Raw genomic sequence first — 17,754 nt, forward strand, 5'->3', positions numbered from 1 at the left:
TCTTGCAGTGAGATAGGTAACTTTCCAAAACCATTTTAGACACGGGTTATTATAAAAGAAATGGAAAGCATGAAACAGCCATAAACACTTGTGGCAGAGTGGCAGAGAGAGAGAGAGAGTGACGATATTTAAAATTCATGTAAATTAGATAACTCATAACTGATACAAGACTTTAATTTTGATTATTTACAAACTCATTTAACTATGTCTATTTTTTAGATAATTATTTATACAACAATTATGAATTTATATAGTGATATGTAATTAAATATATATATAAAATTCTTTTACATTATTAGTATGTCAAGATTAAATTCTTGATATAATTAAAAGGTGAAACAATATTTAAGCATTACATTAAAAATTTAGAGAAGTATAGACAAATATTTTCTGTTATAAATTTTAAGTAATACAGAAAATATAAAAATTTATGTCTGAGACAAAAGAAAATTTACATCTATATTCATATCTAAATAACAAAAAGAGTATATTCATTTTTTCTAGATACTTTTGTCCAAAATTACAGTATCCAAATTCCAAACACAAGTTTATCTTTTTATTTATTTATTTATTTTTTCCCTTGTAGTAGGATTAGTAGCAGAATGTGGACCTAATTATGGTTGTATTCTAAAGAAGCAGAACGTTACTTTACAGTACCACCTTTTTTTTCTCTCTTTATAAATACACACACAACAGAACTTGGAAGTAAAGAAAGAAGAGAAGCACACACAACTTTGATAATGGCTTTCTTTGTTTCTTCCATCACTACTTTGTTCTCTCTTTTCACCATCACTTGTATTTCCATTGTTACTCTTCCACATTGTGATGCTTTTCCATTACATTACAATCACCACCCTTTGTTGCACCCTCACCACCATCACCCTCACATTGCTAGTCACAATTACAGAGATGCCCTCACAAAATCTATAATGTTCTTTGAAGGCCAGAGGTCTGGTAAGCTCCCTCCTAACCAGAGAATGTCTTGGAGGAGAGATTCTGGTCTCTATGATGGCTCAGCTCTTCATGTATGTATCCGTTCTATCGAAAAAATATTTTATTTGTACTTATTTTGTCTGGTATGTCGAGTATTGTGCTAGTTATTCGATATACCAGACAAAATAATATACAAAATATTTATATAACTAACACAGTTATGTACACTTTTACTATCCAATGTGTAACATTGTTAGAAATTTTTTTACTTACTCTAGCAACATTTACGAGTACTTATTTTTATTTATGATATCTAATATATTATATTGTTGGAACATGCAAATATTTGTAATTATTTCACCATCATACCATGACTTTGATCATTGACAATGTTAGGTACTAATTACCATGTGCTTGTATGTGATTTTGGAGTGAAAGGTTGGTTATTTTGATGTTGAAAATGCAATGCAGGTTGATTTGGTTGGAGGGTACTATGATGCTGGGGACAATGTGAAGTTTGGATTTCCAATGGCATTCACCATAACCATGTTGTCATGGAGTGTTCTTGAGTTTGGTGGACTAATGAGAGGAGAGTTGCAGAATGCAAGAGAAGCAATTCATTGGGGGACTGATTATCTTCTCAAAGCTACTGCATATCCAAACACCATTTTTGTTCAGGTTAGAACCTTTGCCAACTATGGCCATTATTGTAAATTTAGCATGTGTTTTGTAAGTGTTTTAGGACAGTAAATATAGACAGGATAGAAAAGTTATGTCTTTGTTTACGTACGTCCTTAGCTTTTCAATGGACAATAAATTGAGCAAATTCTGTATTTCTCTTAGGCTTGGTTTGGTAAAACTTCTACTTTTTGAAAGTAACTTATTAAGATTTGGTTCGGTAAATCTTTTCCTTTTCAAAAATAGTTTACTAAAGTTGGTTTTTGAAAGATAACTTTTTAAAGTTGTCTTTGTTTCTGTACGTCCTAAGTTTTCAACGGACAACAAATTGAGCAAATTTTGTTTCACCATGGAAACATTTTGATTGTTTCAGTGTTTCTATATCTGTCTTATTCTCTAAGTAAGTTTTTTAGTATCTTTGTATTTCTGTTCTGAATCAGTTGCTGATATGATTAGGAAGAAAAAGATTGGAATTGAGGTTGACATTATTGGTTTTTGGGGTTTGTAGGTGGGAGATGCTAAGAAGGACCATGCTTGTTGGGAGAGACCAGAGGACATGGACACACCAAGAAGTGTGTTCAAGATTGATGCAAACAACCCTGGTTCAGAAGTTGCTGCTGAAACTGCTGCAGCTCTTGCAGCAGCTTCCCTTGTTTTCAGAAGAAGTGACCCCATGTACTCCAAGATTTTGGCCAGAAGGGCCATTAAGGTAAGTAAATCTTGAACTTGATTATTCAAAAGGGTAAAAGAAAAATAGAATTTTTAAAGGAGAAAAATGACCCAACTAATTTTTTTTTCCAATGTGCATTAAATCCGGATATAGGTCTTCCAATTTGCTGATAAATATAGAGGATCATACAGCAATGCATTGAAGCCTGTTGTGTGCCCCTATTATTGCTCTTACTCTGGTTATCAGGTAAATTTTCAACTGTATTTAGTTGAACATTATATGAGATATGTTATTTATATTCATTCTGTCTTATACAAGTCGACACGTGCTAAATAAGTACACATCATCTTTTAATTCTTTACCACAAGTTTGTTTTATGTTTTTTTTTTCATAATTTTTATGTCCACTTTTTAGATCCAATCAACAAGACACTTTTTTCAGTTAGTGGTAGCATACTCAAGTTTCTTTTCATGACATGGTAGGATGAGTTGTTGTGGGGTGCTGCTTGGTTGCACAAGGCCACCAAGAATCCAATGTATCTTAACTACATTCAAGTCAATGGTCAGATCCTTGGTGCTGCAGAGTATGATAACACTTTTGGGTGGGATAACAAGCATGTTGGGGCAAGGATACTTCTTTCCAAGGTCCAAACTCTACCCCTTCCCCATTTCTTCTATTCTCTATTGTTCCAAAAGCTTAAATTATTAGATATAGATATATAAATGAGGATCAAACTCAAACTCTAGACTTGGCAGTTATAGAAAATCTCAACGTGAATAATTTTATCTAAAACCATTAGTCTTAAACCATTTTTGTGGTCTTTGATTTTAGGAATTTCTTGTCCAAAAGGAGCAATCACTCCATGACTACAAGGGGCATGCAGACAATTTTGTTTGTTCCTTAATCCCTGGGTCCTCTTCTGCTGAATATACCCCAGGTAAGGTCCCTATCCCTTTTGTTACTTTTCTCTTACCCTCCCTTCTATGTGGTCCTTCATATTATTATGTAACGGTTAGTTTAACAACGGTTTGGTTGTGCTTAAACAGGTGGACTATTGTTCAAAATGAGTGATAGCAACATGCAATATGTGACATCTACCTCTTTCTTACTGTTAGCATATGCCAAATACTTGACTTCTTCACATACAGTTGTTAACTGTGGTGGAACAACAGTAACACCAAACATGCTCAGAAGAATTGCCAAGAAACAGGTACAAAAAGAATGAGACTGATGAATAATTATATAACACATTGGTGAACAGTGTGAAACAATGTACTTTATGATAATAAATCAATGATTATGTAATATGTAACCGTTACTGTCTCCATTTTCCTATTCAAATATAGTTATTAAAAAATATATAAAAAAATAACTAGATAAAAAACAAAAGTTTACTAATACTTGTTTTGGATTGTTGTGTGCATTATATCACTCTTAATTTAATAAAACAAAAAATTAATCATTGAACCATATGCTATACTATAAAAGTATAAATTAAATATTTCTATGAAATACATTTATGTTGATATTTCATCAAAATTAATTCTCATTATTACATAACAAAATCTTATTCAATAACAATCTAAACTGCCTGTTAATTTGAACTTGATTTTTTTTTAGGTGGATTACTTGCTAGGAGATAACCCTTTGAAGATGTCCTACATGGTAGGGTATGGTCCAAGGTACCCTCAAAGGATACACCACAGAGGCTCATCTCTACCCTCCATTGCAGTTCACCCTGGGAAGATCCAATGTTCAGCAGGGTTCACTGTGATGAACTCACAATCCCCGAATCCTAACATTCTTGTAGGTGCTATTGTTGGTGGACCTGATCTTCATGATAGGTTCCCTGATCAACGGTCAGATTATGAACAATCTGAGCCAGCTACTTATATCAATGCACCACTTGTTGGAACACTAGCTTATCTTGCACACTCATTTGGTCAACTCTAGAAGGAGACTATTGTGTCCCATTTTCGAGAAATACTTGCATGTTTCCCGTGTTTTAAGAACATTTACAACTACTCATTTTCATTTCTAATGTTTAAACAAATCAATAATGGGTAGTTGTAAATACTCTTAAAATACGTATTAAAAATATTTCAAGTGCATACAAGTATTTCTGCAACATCTCCAACTTATTTTGGTGTACTTTATGTATTAATTATTACTAATTTGGGTAGTCTGTGTTTCTTAGGTCACCCCTAAGCCTTATTGTTACTAGTTTAACATATTGCTGTCAGTAAATTTGTGCCAGAAAAAAGGGATTAAGTTTGTAGGGAAGGTAAGCTTGTATGCTAAATGTGGCAATGGTGGTGTTCAACTTATTAAGAACTTTAAACTAAGTAATCACTCTAAATGTGTTTGATTTTACCTTCAGCTATTTGTTTTAGCTGCTATTTGCTTTAACAATTTTCTAAGTTTACCACATTATGTATCATTAGCTACTATCAGTTACATGGATTAATTAAGCGATCATACTCAAAATTAAAAAAAAAAAAGGATCAAATGAAGATTGGAATAGAGGCAAGCAACGATATGGTGCATCAAGTTGAATTTGGTGTATTATGCACCAAGATAATTGAATTTGATAAATTTAGATCATTGTAAATGTACTTCCTCATTATTCAAATCTAATCGTTGAACTATGTTAATGCATCTAACACAAGATATTTTAATAGAAGACTTTTTACTAGAAACTGGAAATAATCCAATAGTTACACAAGCATGTAAAGTTTGAATTTATTTTACTATCTTCGTTGTGTGGAAAAAAGAATATTAAGATTAAGACACAGCAACGGAGAAAGAAGATTTGGTGGACATGTGAAATAGGACTGAAAGAGCTGGTTTAGGTTATGTTAGGCTCTCCCACAAGTGCTATGAAATTGACATCAACTCTTCTTGACAAATAGGGCTTCTCCAAAAAGAGAAAATAACTGAAAACAAAAATCCTAGAAATCTTTCTATATCTAATATCTAATCTATTTTAACACCCTGTTTGAAATAAAATTTTTGTGACTAATTCAAGTTCCTCATAGCCAAAATTGTAGAATCAGCATTTACTCTGCAAGTGGAAATGCTTTTACCTAGTTGAATAATGACAAAAATCCTCACATGTGCAATCAAGAAAGGAATAACTTCTTTTAGTGCCCTAGAAAAATCCTCTTACTACATGTGAAATATTGAATTATGTTTATATATACTAGAAAATAAGAAAAATAAGGAAATAGCATCAGGATGTTAGATACATGCACGTTGGAAGATTTTTAGCTAGGGAAATGATCCTCGTTATTATCAAACATTAAGTATTGATTTGCAACTCAATTTAGACCAAATAAATCAAGGTGAACCTTAACACAATCCAGATATCTTCAAAAAAATCAAGTACACTATTTGAAGTCAAAATACAGAGGCTCGCTTGTTTTGCTACAAATTTGTTAAAAGAAAAAGAAAAGAAAAAAGCAACACAGAAAATGCTGAAAGAATTGCTTGGAATGAGACAAACAACTTTTTCAGTTATATGCTTGTAAAATGTTTTAAATAGAATAAAAATTTTCACTTGGTGAAATACCATAAAGGGCACATCAACTATCAACTATGCACCTTAAAGCATTTCAAGTTTGGAAACAACCGTAGCAATTCTTCGCGGCTCCGTCTCTGCAAAGAGGTAAACTGTTAAAAAACGGGTCCAACTAATACTTGTAATTTGTATATATGGAGCTACTTCCAAGCACAAATTTACCTTGATTCCTATACAGCCATTCACATCAAGAGTTGTAATTTTGTCAGAACAGGACTTTGAGAGTTCCTCCAGGCATTTATCAGTCACACCAGTTATTCCAAACAAGCTGCAAACATTTCCTTTCAACACATTAGCAAGATAAGTGTTTTTTAAGGTTAAAAATTAATATAAAGAGCTCAATTTACATTGTTGCTGTAGCAAGGACATATATATGTGTAAGCAACAGCAAGTGTGTGTATATGTCACTGCATTACTTTAGACATTGCACCACCAATACCATATATACAAGTTCCACAAATTTCTCAAGTTGACATACCTTAGAAATTCAAGAGAGGTACAGTTTTGTGCAATGGATATAACTCCTTTATCAGTCACTCGGACACACCTAGCAATCAAAATGAGATGTAGCTCAGTTACTTTTATATGTTACAAAGTTCCATATATTACAGTTGATGCTTCATTTACCATGTCAGATTCAGAGATGCAAGGTTCTTGGACTTAGAAATATAGGAAAGTCCTTCATCTGAAAGATTCTACAAACCAAAGTTTTTTTTTTTTTATCAGAGGTCAATATTTGATATGTTTCTGCCTAGAAATCTCAGTAATCTGAAGATTTTACCTGTGCACCACAGAGATCCAAAAACTTGAGATGCTCCAGAAGGCATATTTTCTTGTAAGCTTCATCTGTGAAACTAAATCAGAGTAATGATGTGAATTATCCAATTCAAGGTCAAGATAACATTAACTTTAAAAAGAGTTACAATGCCAACCTAGACAATGCATAGAGATTCAAACTCTGAAGAGATAGGCATTTGTGCAATAATTGCTTCAACCCATCATCTGTTATCTTGATGCACCTATGAACCAAATAATGAGATATAAATACCATAATAGAGGTATAAAATTATAATTTACTCCAAATGTTAATTTTAATCATCTAAGCGTACAGCTGCTTGATATATTATTAATATGAAATGTATTTTGAGCTAAAATGTTTGCATCTTGCATGGAACAGGAGTTAAGAAACAAAAACGGGAATCTAACATGCCAGCAAACATTTTCAGACAGCTATGCACAAACGTTTTGAAAGACATCTACAAATTTCCATAATATGAAAATTGATATTTATAATCGCATAGTGTGCTTGATGATACAGAAGCTGTTAGAAATCAATACAAATACCTAGTCAGATTCAGTGACACTAGTTCTGGATAATTCTCAGCAACACATTGTAAGCCACGGTCTGATATATTCTGCAAGTATTAAATCCAGGTAACTTGTTCAGAAACAATTGTTGAAGACATGAATACAAATTCTCAACACCTCAGTTTAGTTCAACACATAACTGTAATTACAAAACCGCACTAAGACAATAAGCTTCAACTCTTCATCTGTCACAACAAAGATGCTGAAATCACAGTTCCAAATAACTCACTGTCATTCATTTAAATAAGAGCTTTGCTGACTCCATTTAGTGACCTTCAAATTCCCATATGCTAGATGTTTTAAGACTTGTTTACTTAACTTTGTTTGTATAGTCATTTGCAACACAGAACTATATTTTTCATCCGAGTTATAAGCTTCAAGTGAAGGAATGGATTAGCTAGATACTCATTCTATGCAATACTTTTTGTGTTATGTAACATAATTTTATTTTCATATTCGCATAAATGATAAAACACTTTAGGAATCAAATTGTAAAACTAATCCAAAGGATCATGTACCTTACAGCCACTTATGTTCAAATCAACTATGTATTTGCAGTTCTGAACTGTTTGTTTCAGTCCTGTATCTGTCACCCTGAGAATATGATTGTTCAGTGTTTTTACCTTGGATTGAACTTTGAATTCAAAATTAAGGATATAAACAGTTAATTTAAATGTCATAAGAAAATATTAAATCACCTCACATTCCAGTAGATGGAAAAGATTTTCAGCTGAGGGCAGCAACTGGTTATTGCTTCAATTCCTGTATCTGAGATTTTTTGGCAGCCATTGAGATTTAAAGACTCCAAGCATTGAAGAGATTCAAAGCACTAGAAATGCTTAAAAACTTTGGTTAGAATGAAAGTCGGCATATAATTTACATCATAAGGTAGTTGTGCAAATATTGTTAATTAAGGTTATCTTCTTTCTTTTAAAATGAAAAGAAGCAACTGATTGTGATTTGAGAACTGAAAATATCAACTTAGCAAGCATAACAGATAGACATAGTATTCAATTTAGATGAAAAAGAATCTGTTACCTTTTGCTTAATAAGGATGAGATGCGAGTCTTCAACGTCTCGCCCAAATTCTAGGTCAATCTTCTTTACATGGCGATATCTAGGCTACAACAACCAAGCAAATTTCATCCCAAAAGTCCAAAACACCATTAACTAAAATATGCTGAAAAAACAATTACAAAGGGGAAACTAAAAAAAAAAATCAGGAAAGTCCTTCATAGTATCTCTAATCTTTACTTTGAAAATCTAAAGTTTACAACAGTTACTAACTGCAGCATCATCAGTATAATCATCACACTTCACTGGACAAAAAGAGTTTAACTTGGACACATTTTCAGTATCATTTCATCTATCCTACATATTCATCAATCTATATTGCCAAATCCCTAAAAGCATCTAACTTCTACACTCATCATACTAAAGGTACGCAGTTAATAGCATCCTTAGATGGTATTGTAAAACAATGGACAAAAAAATTAAAAGAAAAAGAAGAAACAGACTAACCAGAGAAAGAGCAGCAATAAGGCGATTCCCAGCATTATTTGACTCTCGAAAACTGAGTGACTAATAACCAATAAAACAAAACAAAAATGAGCAAAAAAATGAAACTTTGATGGAAAATGAAGAGGTGATTGAGGAGAAGAGAAGAAGGAGGACCTGCCAAAGAGGTTGAGAAGAGAGAAGGGTGCGATTGAGCCATGGACTGACGAGGAGGAGAGAGATGAGGTCAGTCTGAGAGAGAGTGAGAGGCAGCGATGAACAAACAAGCTTCATAACCTGTGGAACTGTTTCTCTGCACCAAATTGCATCCTTTCCTTCTTCAATTTCTTTTTCCGTTTCTGTTTCCTCCATTGTTGACTCAGAACACAGCCTTGATGGTATTGATTTCGAACTTGCGATCCTTTGCTACAACTACTACCAGTTATGAATATGTAGTAGTACGGTCTCTAATGAATACATAAATGAATAATTAACTTTTTTGTGTAATTAAATTTCAGAGAAAGCTTCGAATAATTTCGCCATTCTGTTCAATAAAAATAATGAAAAATTTCATATTAGGTTAGATATTGGAAATTAATAAATTATATAAGCATTAGTTTTCTTTTCGTTTTTTTTTATCATTAGATAGAAATATAAAAGTTTTCATATTTCAATGCATAAAAGATATTTTACTTACAGTTAATAGCTCAAATGACATAGTCTCTCCATACTCAATTAAGAGGTTGCGGATTCGAGTCTCCTATCTTTACTAAAAAAAAAAACTTCATGTGAAGTTAATAATTAAAAAAATTAAGATATTTAATATATATGACTAAATTATTATATATTAATTTTTAACTATTAATTTTATATAAAAATAACTGCATATAAATTTATGTGTAATTTGTTTGATAATTGATATTCTTTTTTCGCTTAACATTTCATAGGAAACACAAATTATTTACAAGAATATGATTTTGTCATGTTATATGATTGTCAATATTTTTTTTTTTTGAATTAATTATATATTATAATGTTGAACAAATGACTAACCAAGTTTTGCATAAAACCAATTGCATGTAAGTTACACTAAAAACTAACGTACAATTATTTTTATATAAAATTAATAATTAAAAATTATTTGATAATAGTTTAATCAAACATATCAAATCATCTAATAATTTTTAATTAAAGATTTCACATGAAGATAATTTATATGTAAATTTCCACCAAGAAAGTAGAATTGGAACTCCCCAAGCCAACCCTACGTTGAAAAGGAAGGTAATTAAGCAGGGACCTTCCGTTGATAGAACAATGGAATCAATATTATGTGCATGGTAAATAAACTTAACTTGAGGAAATGACACAATTAAAACTGAATAATATGTACAACATGGTCTCCTATCCAATATGTTTACAAGTTACACCCCACTCCCTCTTTCACAGACTCAAAAGAAATCTATTCAGGAAATTTTGGGTTGCTCACAGATTTTATCTTCTCCTTATGCAGCATTCATATTCTCAACCTTATTTGCCAAAACCAGCAAAACCGAGACAAATTGTAAATCTTTTAAATCCAAAATTCTACACCAGAAGATTTCAGGAAAAGCACGGTTGAGAAGATGAAACTCTTTTTTTTATCATTAGAGTCTGAAACTTATGTACAATCAACAAGAGAATGAATTATTAGTGATGAAGGCACTAATTTAATCCCAAGCACTTGTCACGCCTTGACCATATCCTCCGCCATAACTGCCCGGAACCCCATGCCCACCAGTTCCTCCTCCTCCATAGTAATCTGTTCCTTTGTTAAACGAGCCCTCCCTCCTGAAATCGCGGCCGCCAAAACGGGATCCACCTGTGCGCCTGTTTCTGTTGCCACCGCCGTAAGAAGCCTTGGCTGCATAACGTGTGAGCCAAGCAGGTACTTCTTGATTCGCCTCTTGCATCAGATCAGCCAATGGTTTAGCCAGGGACAAATTACTCTCATTGAAGAAGGCTGTGGCCAACCCCATTTTACCAGCTCGACCGGTTCTTCCTATCCGATGCACATAATCATCGATGTCATTGGGAAGATCAAAGTTTACCACATGTGCCACCCTTGGAATATCAAGACCACGAGCTGCAACATCCGTCGCCACTAAAATTGGTGTGTTTCCGCTCTTGAATGATCTCAATGCTAGTTCTCTTTCCTGCATACAGAGCAGTTAAGTTATATAAATAGAGAAATGTATAGTATATATAGAGAGAGAACTTTTTTTAGTTCATAGTTCGAATGGGACCTTAATGCTGACATGTTTTACATCTAAATATAAATTTCAATTAGTGTTTGGACTCACTTGTTGTGTTCTGTCACCATGAATGCTAGTTGCAGGAAATCCATTGACACACAAGCAGTGTTCAAGTGCATCAGCTCCTTTCTTTGTTTCCACAAAAACTAATGTCAGACCTTGCTGCAAAAGAAACCCGAAAATTCTTAACAAAGAGCTGTGGATATGATAAATTTACAAATCAAAACTACCGTGTTAACAAATATTCCAATACAGCATACTTTTGTGGCATAAACGCAAAAGTTCAAATAGCAGTAAGCAGAGATAACAGTTTACCTTGCCATCAATACCAGTTTCTCTCTGAGCATGAAGAAGGTCCATGAGGTGGCTTCTCTTGTCTGATTCAAGCACATATTCTACTCTCTGAGCGATTAAGTCGGTACTTGAACCAACCCTTCCAACAGCCAGAAACACATAGCTTGAAAGAAAATCCGATGCAAGTCGCTGCAGTTAGGAAAAATTGCAAAAAGAAAAGTATCAGTTAAAACAACACACTTTTTCATAAGAGCAAGCACCATCATTGGCATTGCTAAAAGAAAAATATATCTAGATCCTCGATTGCAACATGGATGTCAACATCCCAAGCTCTATTGATTGGAGTTTCCAACTGGCTCTCAAGGGATTATCCTCTCAGCATAAAGTATAAATAAGTAACTTCACAGTCAAACAAAGCCAAACATAAGTAACTTGATGAATTAGAAAGCTTCAACAAAGGTAGAGCTAAACTAGTTTACTATTGCCAATTCCTTGAGTCAAAAATTAAAGTAGAAAGCACTTTCTCTACTCATGTCAAATATACGATTCTAAAGAGTGCCATAGAAGTCATCTTTGAAAAAAGCTCCTCAAAAAACGTGTTTTCAAACTTTGAACTTTATCTCTAAATTATTTTTCTTCTTTCGAAAGCAATTTTGAAGCTTTTTTGAGGGGGAAAATACTAATGCATCCACTTGAGAATCTGAGTAACAGACTAACGGTCACAAGATATACCTGTATCTCTTTTGGAAATGTCGCACTGAAGAGCAGTGTCTGCCTCATGCCAGGTGGGGGCATGTCCATTTGTTCAACAATCTTTCTTATTTGAGGCTCAAAACCCATATCCAGCATACGATCTGCCTCATCGAGAGCCAAATATCTTATCATCTGCAGCGATACCCTAGCCCTCTCAAGCAAATCTACCAATCGCCCTGGAGTTGCAACCAGAATATCAACTCCTCTCTCAAGCTCCCGCAGCTGAGCAGCAACACAAGTTACACAACATTAATACCAAATTAAAGAAGTGAATGTCCAAACTATTCTACCAGTAACAACAGCCAAGTGCCTTAGTTTAATAATTTTGTTCATGTGCTATTCTGGTGTGTTGGTTCCACATCTGTGTGCCAGTAAGCATAATAAAGAATATAGAGCTACAAAATGTATCATATTATAACCAACCCGAAACTTAAGATGTGACCTCTCAGGCTAACAAACTACATTGTATTCATTCCCATAAACTCCAACGTCAAGGAGATGAGGGGAAAAAAGAAACAATCAATAGTATGAAGCAAAAAGGTTTTCGGATGAATCAGAGTGCAAAATGTCACAAGTTATTACCTGTTGGTTGATTGGTGCTCCTCCATAAGCAACTACAACCTTGACACCAGTCTGGTAAGAAAATTTTTTGGCCTCATCATGTATCTGTAAGATGATAAAGCCAAGAGGGAATATATTCTTAGATAACAAGGACGGTTAAATCATAAACAACTATACAGTATCAAGAAAGTGCACAGTGGAAATCATAATTAGAAGCACACCTGGCACGAAAGCTCCCTAGTAGGGGAGAGGATAAGTGCCAGTGGGTAAGCAGTTCGTCCTACACGGGGTCTTTGAACAAATGGCTCCCTCATTATTCCACTTATAATAGGGAAGCAAAAGGCAGCAGTTTTTCCTGACCCTGTCTGAGCACAAGCCATCAAATCTCGTCCAGCAAGAGATATCGGTATGGCATACCTCTGTACCGGAGTTGGCTTCACATACTTGCAGCGCTTTATATTCTGATTCAATGTCTCTCCCAAGTCAATCTCTGCAAATGTATTCACAGGTGGAGGCACATTTTCTCCGCTAGTCTCCACAGGGATATCATCATAGGCATCAAAGTTAATCCCTGTGTTTTCCTGCTCACCAATTGACTGATCCGCAGCGTCGTCATTCTCAAAAGGGTTCGCCTCGCGCCTTCCACGGTCCCTCCCTCCTCCTCTATTGTTGTTCCAGGCACCACCACCACCACCACCGGTCTGAAAACCAGAGCCATATCCTTGCCGCCCGAAATCAGGCTTATTAAAGGAACTTCCCCCATAAGAAGAAGCAGTTGGACCACCATAACTCGACCGATCATTAGCTGGCAAAGCAGCTGCTGAATTCGATGGTACAGGAGGCTCAGAAGTCATTTGCCGGTTGCGAAGATGAGGCGGAACATATGCAGCCCGGTTAGACTGCGCATGGGTATTGGAAGAACGAGTGGCTGAATTGTCAGCAGAATCTGCCCAAGAAGTTCTCATAGTTGCAGAAAACTTTTTGTGAGTTTTGCTGTGATATACAACCAAATGCTAAACAAAACAAAAAAGAAAACAATGCTTCCCAATCTATGATCCTCTCAATGCTTGTGCTTCTATTATACAATCCTGATCAGCTAAACAACAAAACAAAAAAAAGTTCAGAACGGGAAACCAAAAACAAAAATTGAAGAACAATAATGAAAGATTAGATGCTGAAACACAATGAATCATGATCCATGATGTTACAACACACGAGATCGCACAATAGAAACTTCAAGCTTCGAACTTGAAATCCAACATGCAAATAACAAAATCGAAAAACAACAATCTGAATCCAAAAGCCTCAAATAACATTAAGAACCAATAATTACCTCCAGAACTGAAATTACAATATGCTAACAAACAGATCAAACGAAACAAACACGATATTTTGTAAAAACGCAACAAGCGAATCAGAAGATTGAGTGAGAAATGAAGCAAAAGGATCGAACCTGAACAAATGAGGAAAGAGGAAAAAAGCTTCGATTGCAGAAAAAGAAGAATTAGTGCGAAACAAAAAAAGATTTAAGCTTTGAAGAATTTTCTGGATGATGATTTTCTCCTTTGTGTCAAAGGGGAGATTTTTCTCAGCGTTTTCCAAGTTGAATCAAAAGTGGTATTTTTTTTCTCTTTATGTTTTCTTTACCAAACACTATTTTTACTCTGAAGAAAAAAGATAATGATATTTTTTTATTAACTGAAATTGAAATATCTAAATGAATCCAATGGTGAAAAAAGAAGCTTCTTTCTTTGTAACTCATGCAATTTTTATTGCCTCTCCAAAATAGTAGTTTTCCTTTCTTTTTTACTCTCTTTTCTTTCATCCATTGAAATATTGTGGACTGATTTTAGAAAGGTGCATGCATAAATTGGTTTTATTTGGAGGTAAAAAATAAAACATGTTAAATTTAAATTGAATTGATATGTTTGATACCTAAACAATTTTAGTAAATTTAAATTAAGTTAATATAGTCAAGATTTTAAATGTACTAATACATCAATCATCTTATTTCATTTTTAGGTACATAAATAGGTACTTCATTAATATTTAGTCTTATTTAATCGTATACTATTATATTAGCAAAAATATTTAAATTTATCACTTATTTTTTCAAAAAAATCTTATAATATTTAATTGAATCATCACACAATTTTTTTTAAAATATTATTAATAATGTAATACCCATAGATAGATAATTTGTGAATATCAAACTGTTTATTATAAAAAATAACTATATTAAACCAATATTTAAAAATTTGTTTGATGCCACTTAATTATTATAATTGTCGGTTCATCGTGACTTTAAAGTTTAAACTATATTCACCAAAAAAAGTTTAAATCATATTATTTCTATAAATTTTTTTTATTAAAGATGTTATTAATTAGTAATTAGGGTTAACCACCAAAAACGTTCTCGAATTATTTAAATGCGGACAGAAATGCACCCGAATTTTACTATCGACAAAAATACCTTTAAATAATTTAAAAACATAACAACAATACCCAATAGTAAATATATATTTTCAAAAAATATCTTAGAGATTGAATTTTAATGTGATATTTTATAAGAATAATTTAAAAAATGAGATATTATTATTCTTAAAATTTGATCATTTTTTTCTAAGTATATATATTTTTTTGTGATTTTTTAAAAGTATGATTAGTTGTTAACAAAAAAAATATATACTCAACGAAAAATTACCAAATTTTAAGGATACTAATATCTCATTTTTTTAATCATATTTGCAAAAAATTGTATCAAAATTCAATCTCTAATATATTTTTTGAGAAATACATATTTAATGTTAGATAATCTTGCAAAAAAAACTAACATTAAATATGTATTTCTCAAAAAATATATTAGAGATTGAATTTTGATGCAATTTTTCGCAAGCATAATTAAAAAAATAAGATATTATTATTATTAAAATTTGATGATTTTTTGTTAAGTATATATTATTTTGTGATTTTTTTAAAAGTATTATTAGTTATTAACAAAAATAATTATAAAAAATTATATACTTAACAAAAAATTACCAATTTTTATGTATAATAATATATTATTTTTATAATCATGCTTGCAAAAAATTGCATCAAAATTCAATTTCTAAGGTATTTTTTGAAAATATATATTTACTATTGGGTATTATTGTTGTGTTTTTAAATTATTTGAAGGCATTTTTGTCGATGGTAAAATTCGGGTGTATTTTTGTCCGCGTTTGAATAATTCGGAAGCGTTTTTTGTGGTTAACTCTTAGTAATTATTAATATTTTATTTGAATTTCACTTTAGAGAGCAAAGTGTGATCTTTTACTCTTGAATAGTTTCTCTTTTATATTTATTGTTGGTCCCACTTATGAAATCAATGGTGAGAGATTACACTTTACTCTTTAAAGTGAAATTCAAACTTTAGAGAATCCAAATCCATTTTATTTACATTAGTGTAAAAAGATTTAGATTCTCTAAATTTTGAATTTTACTTTAGAGGATAAAGTGTAATTTCTCACCCTTGAATAGTTTCTCTCTCATATTTTTTTGTTCCACCTATGAAATAAATAGTGAAAGATCACACTTTATCCTTTAAAGTGAGAATTCAAAACTTAGAGAATAAAAAATGTGTAAAAATACTTCAAAACATTTCATAGTAAAATATTACATCATACAAGGCACTTGATTTTGTACCTGAGTTATTTGACGAGAAAATTAGATAAAATCAAGGATTAAATGAGCTGAAGACAATGAGATTATAATTTGCCAAAAAGGGAGCATATACATGCTAAAATATTCTGATGTCCAAATAAAAATAGTCTAAGAAATATTAAATTTAGGGTATAGTATATGTCAACAATGAGGGGAAGAAAAAGCTTCTCTTTTATATCGTCCGCCATCATTCCATCTTTTTAGGGTTTGTACGAATTTCTTTCAACGTTAGAATCTGTATTATTCGAATCTTTTTAACACTTGAGGAGAATATTTTTCAATCGTAAGATTCCAAAATCTTTTAAAAGTTGTGAGGGGTCACGTGATCTGCCATCTCAGATATCTGGATAAGCCCTCAACTATTTTAGAATAAAGAAGTGGACCCATAACAAAACCCCCAACTCAGGAGGTCATGTTCTTGCGAACTGGACCACCTTTGTCTCGGTTCTGATACCACTTGTTGGACCACTGTAGGGAGTTCATTATACTCCTCACACTTGCTACACTTTTGTCGGAAAGATAACACTTTCCAGACTACTTTTGTCTCGGTTCTGATACCACTTGTTAACCCACTTTTGCCGATAAGACTTTTGATACTTTACTTTGAATACTCATTAACCACCAAACCACTGTGGGGCCATCCACTGTGGGAACTAATTCAACACTTGCTATCTAACAACATCCTCGAATCACTTTTGCCAGTAAGACTTTTGATGCTTCATTTTGATTACTCCTTAATCACCAAATCGATTAATCATTGGCTTTGATACCACTTGTTGGGTTACTATGGAGAGCTCTTGACCATCAAGGATATTTCGGAGAGGAACCAAGTAAAAGAACATAAGATGAGAATATCACATCCAACTCCAAACCTTAAGGAATCAAGTTAATGGGTCTCTCATTTTATAAACTTTTCACTCTTCCTTGTTTTTGTTTAACATAGGACTAATTCATTATACTCTTCACACTTGCTATTTAACATGTTCTATTGTACTTTTTTTATGTAAATTAAGACAATTTATATAAAAACCTCAAAAAATAGAGAGAAAAAAAGAGAGCATAGCATGTGGTGGGCACATACCCCCACTTAATCTCTTTCCTCCCATTGTTCTTTCTAAATTACTCTTTGTTTTTTTCATTGTTTCTCATTTTTTTCTTCTAAACAAAAGAACTCAAATCTTTTCTTTCCCTTTTTTTTTTCTTTTCCCATTTCATTATCCTTGTTTCAAGATTTTCATCCCACTACATCACCATCAACTCACTTTTTCATCTTACTTCATTCTCCTCTACTCTATCTCTTTTTATTCAAATCTTATTTCTTACAATCCCAAATGATAAGTTTCATCTTAATGAACGAAGGAAACATTCAAATTTTGAGTTGCGATTATTATTGAAATTTCAAGGTAACTTGACTCAATAATTAACTA

General features: G+C 32.7%; 3 protein-coding genes across 3 annotated transcripts; 1 reads left to right on the forward strand and 2 right to left on the reverse strand.

The window, feature by feature from the left end:
- The first annotated feature begins 713 nt into the window (after positions 1-713).
- LOC107626189 (endoglucanase 17) lies at positions 714-4,660 on the forward strand. Its single transcript, XM_021116510.2, has 8 exons — positions 714-1,025; positions 1,405-1,611; positions 2,120-2,320; positions 2,435-2,527; positions 2,764-2,925; positions 3,113-3,218; positions 3,328-3,491; positions 3,902-4,660. The coding sequence occupies exons 1-8, from the start codon at positions 741-743 to the stop codon at positions 4,232-4,234; spliced, it is 1,551 nt and encodes a 516-aa protein (XP_020972169.2). The 5' UTR covers positions 714-740; the 3' UTR covers positions 4,235-4,660.
- A 989-nt stretch (positions 4,661-5,649) lies between these two features.
- On the reverse strand, positions 5,650-9,193 carry LOC107626190 (RNI-like superfamily protein). Its single transcript, XM_016329009.3, has 12 exons — positions 8,904-9,193; positions 8,751-8,810; positions 8,268-8,351; positions 7,928-8,058; positions 7,748-7,823; positions 7,206-7,276; positions 6,794-6,880; positions 6,643-6,715; positions 6,489-6,556; positions 6,340-6,408; positions 6,024-6,129; positions 5,650-5,938 (listed from the first exon to the last, which is right to left on the reverse strand). The coding sequence occupies exons 1-12, from the start codon at positions 9,096-9,098 to the stop codon at positions 5,873-5,875; spliced, it is 1,086 nt and encodes a 361-aa protein (XP_016184495.1). The 5' UTR covers positions 9,099-9,193; the 3' UTR covers positions 5,650-5,872.
- Positions 9,194-10,078: 885 nt separating this feature from the next.
- Positions 10,079-14,541, reverse strand: LOC107626191 (DEAD-box ATP-dependent RNA helicase 37). Its single transcript, XM_016329010.3, has 7 exons — positions 14,079-14,541; positions 12,847-13,721; positions 12,647-12,730; positions 12,044-12,286; positions 11,333-11,500; positions 11,066-11,179; positions 10,079-10,918 (listed from the first exon to the last, which is right to left on the reverse strand). The coding sequence occupies exons 2-7, from the start codon at positions 13,588-13,590 to the stop codon at positions 10,433-10,435; spliced, it is 1,839 nt and encodes a 612-aa protein (XP_016184496.1). The 5' UTR covers positions 13,591-13,721; positions 14,079-14,541; the 3' UTR covers positions 10,079-10,432.
- Between the last annotated feature and the right edge of the window lie 3,213 nt (positions 14,542-17,754).

The sequence above is a fragment of the Arachis ipaensis genome, chromosome B2, assembly GCF_059453495.1.
Source record: "Arachis ipaensis isolate K30076 ecotype BB chromosome B2, ASM5945349v1, whole genome shotgun sequence".
Classification (NCBI taxonomy): Eukaryota; Viridiplantae; Streptophyta; class Magnoliopsida; order Fabales; family Fabaceae; genus Arachis; species Arachis ipaensis.

Coding starts and splice junctions, on each gene's coding strand:
- LOC107626191 (XM_016329010.3), bottom strand. CDS start 13,590: ATGAGAACTTCTTGGGCAGATTCTGCTGACAATTCAGCCACTCGTTCT. Junction 12,287..12,646: donor GAGCACCAATCAACCAACAG/GTAATAACTTGT, acceptor GTTGCTGCTCAG/CTGCGGGAGCTTGAGAGAGG. Junction 11,501..12,043: donor CATTTCCAAAAGAGATACAG/GTATATCTTGTG, acceptor TCCTAACTGCAG/CGACTTGCATCGGATTTTCT.
- LOC107626190 (XM_016329009.3), bottom strand. CDS start 9,098: ATGGAGGAAACAGAAACGGAAAAAGAAATTGAAGAAGGAAAGGATGCA. Junction 8,059..8,267: donor TCATCCTTATTAAGCAAAAG/GTAACAGATTCT, acceptor AAGCATTTCTAG/TGCTTTGAATCTCTTCAATG. Junction 7,824..7,927: donor TCCATCTACTGGAATGTGAG/GTGATTTAATAT, acceptor TCATATTCTCAG/GGTGACAGATACAGGACTGA.
- LOC107626189 (XM_021116510.2), top strand. CDS start 741: ATGGCTTTCTTTGTTTCTTCCATCACTACTTTGTTCTCTCTTTTCACC. Junction 2,528..2,763: donor GCTCTTACTCTGGTTATCAG/GTAAATTTTCAA, acceptor ATGACATGGTAG/GATGAGTTGTTGTGGGGTGC. Junction 3,492..3,901: donor GAAGAATTGCCAAGAAACAG/GTACAAAAAGAA, acceptor ATTTTTTTTTAG/GTGGATTACTTGCTAGGAGA.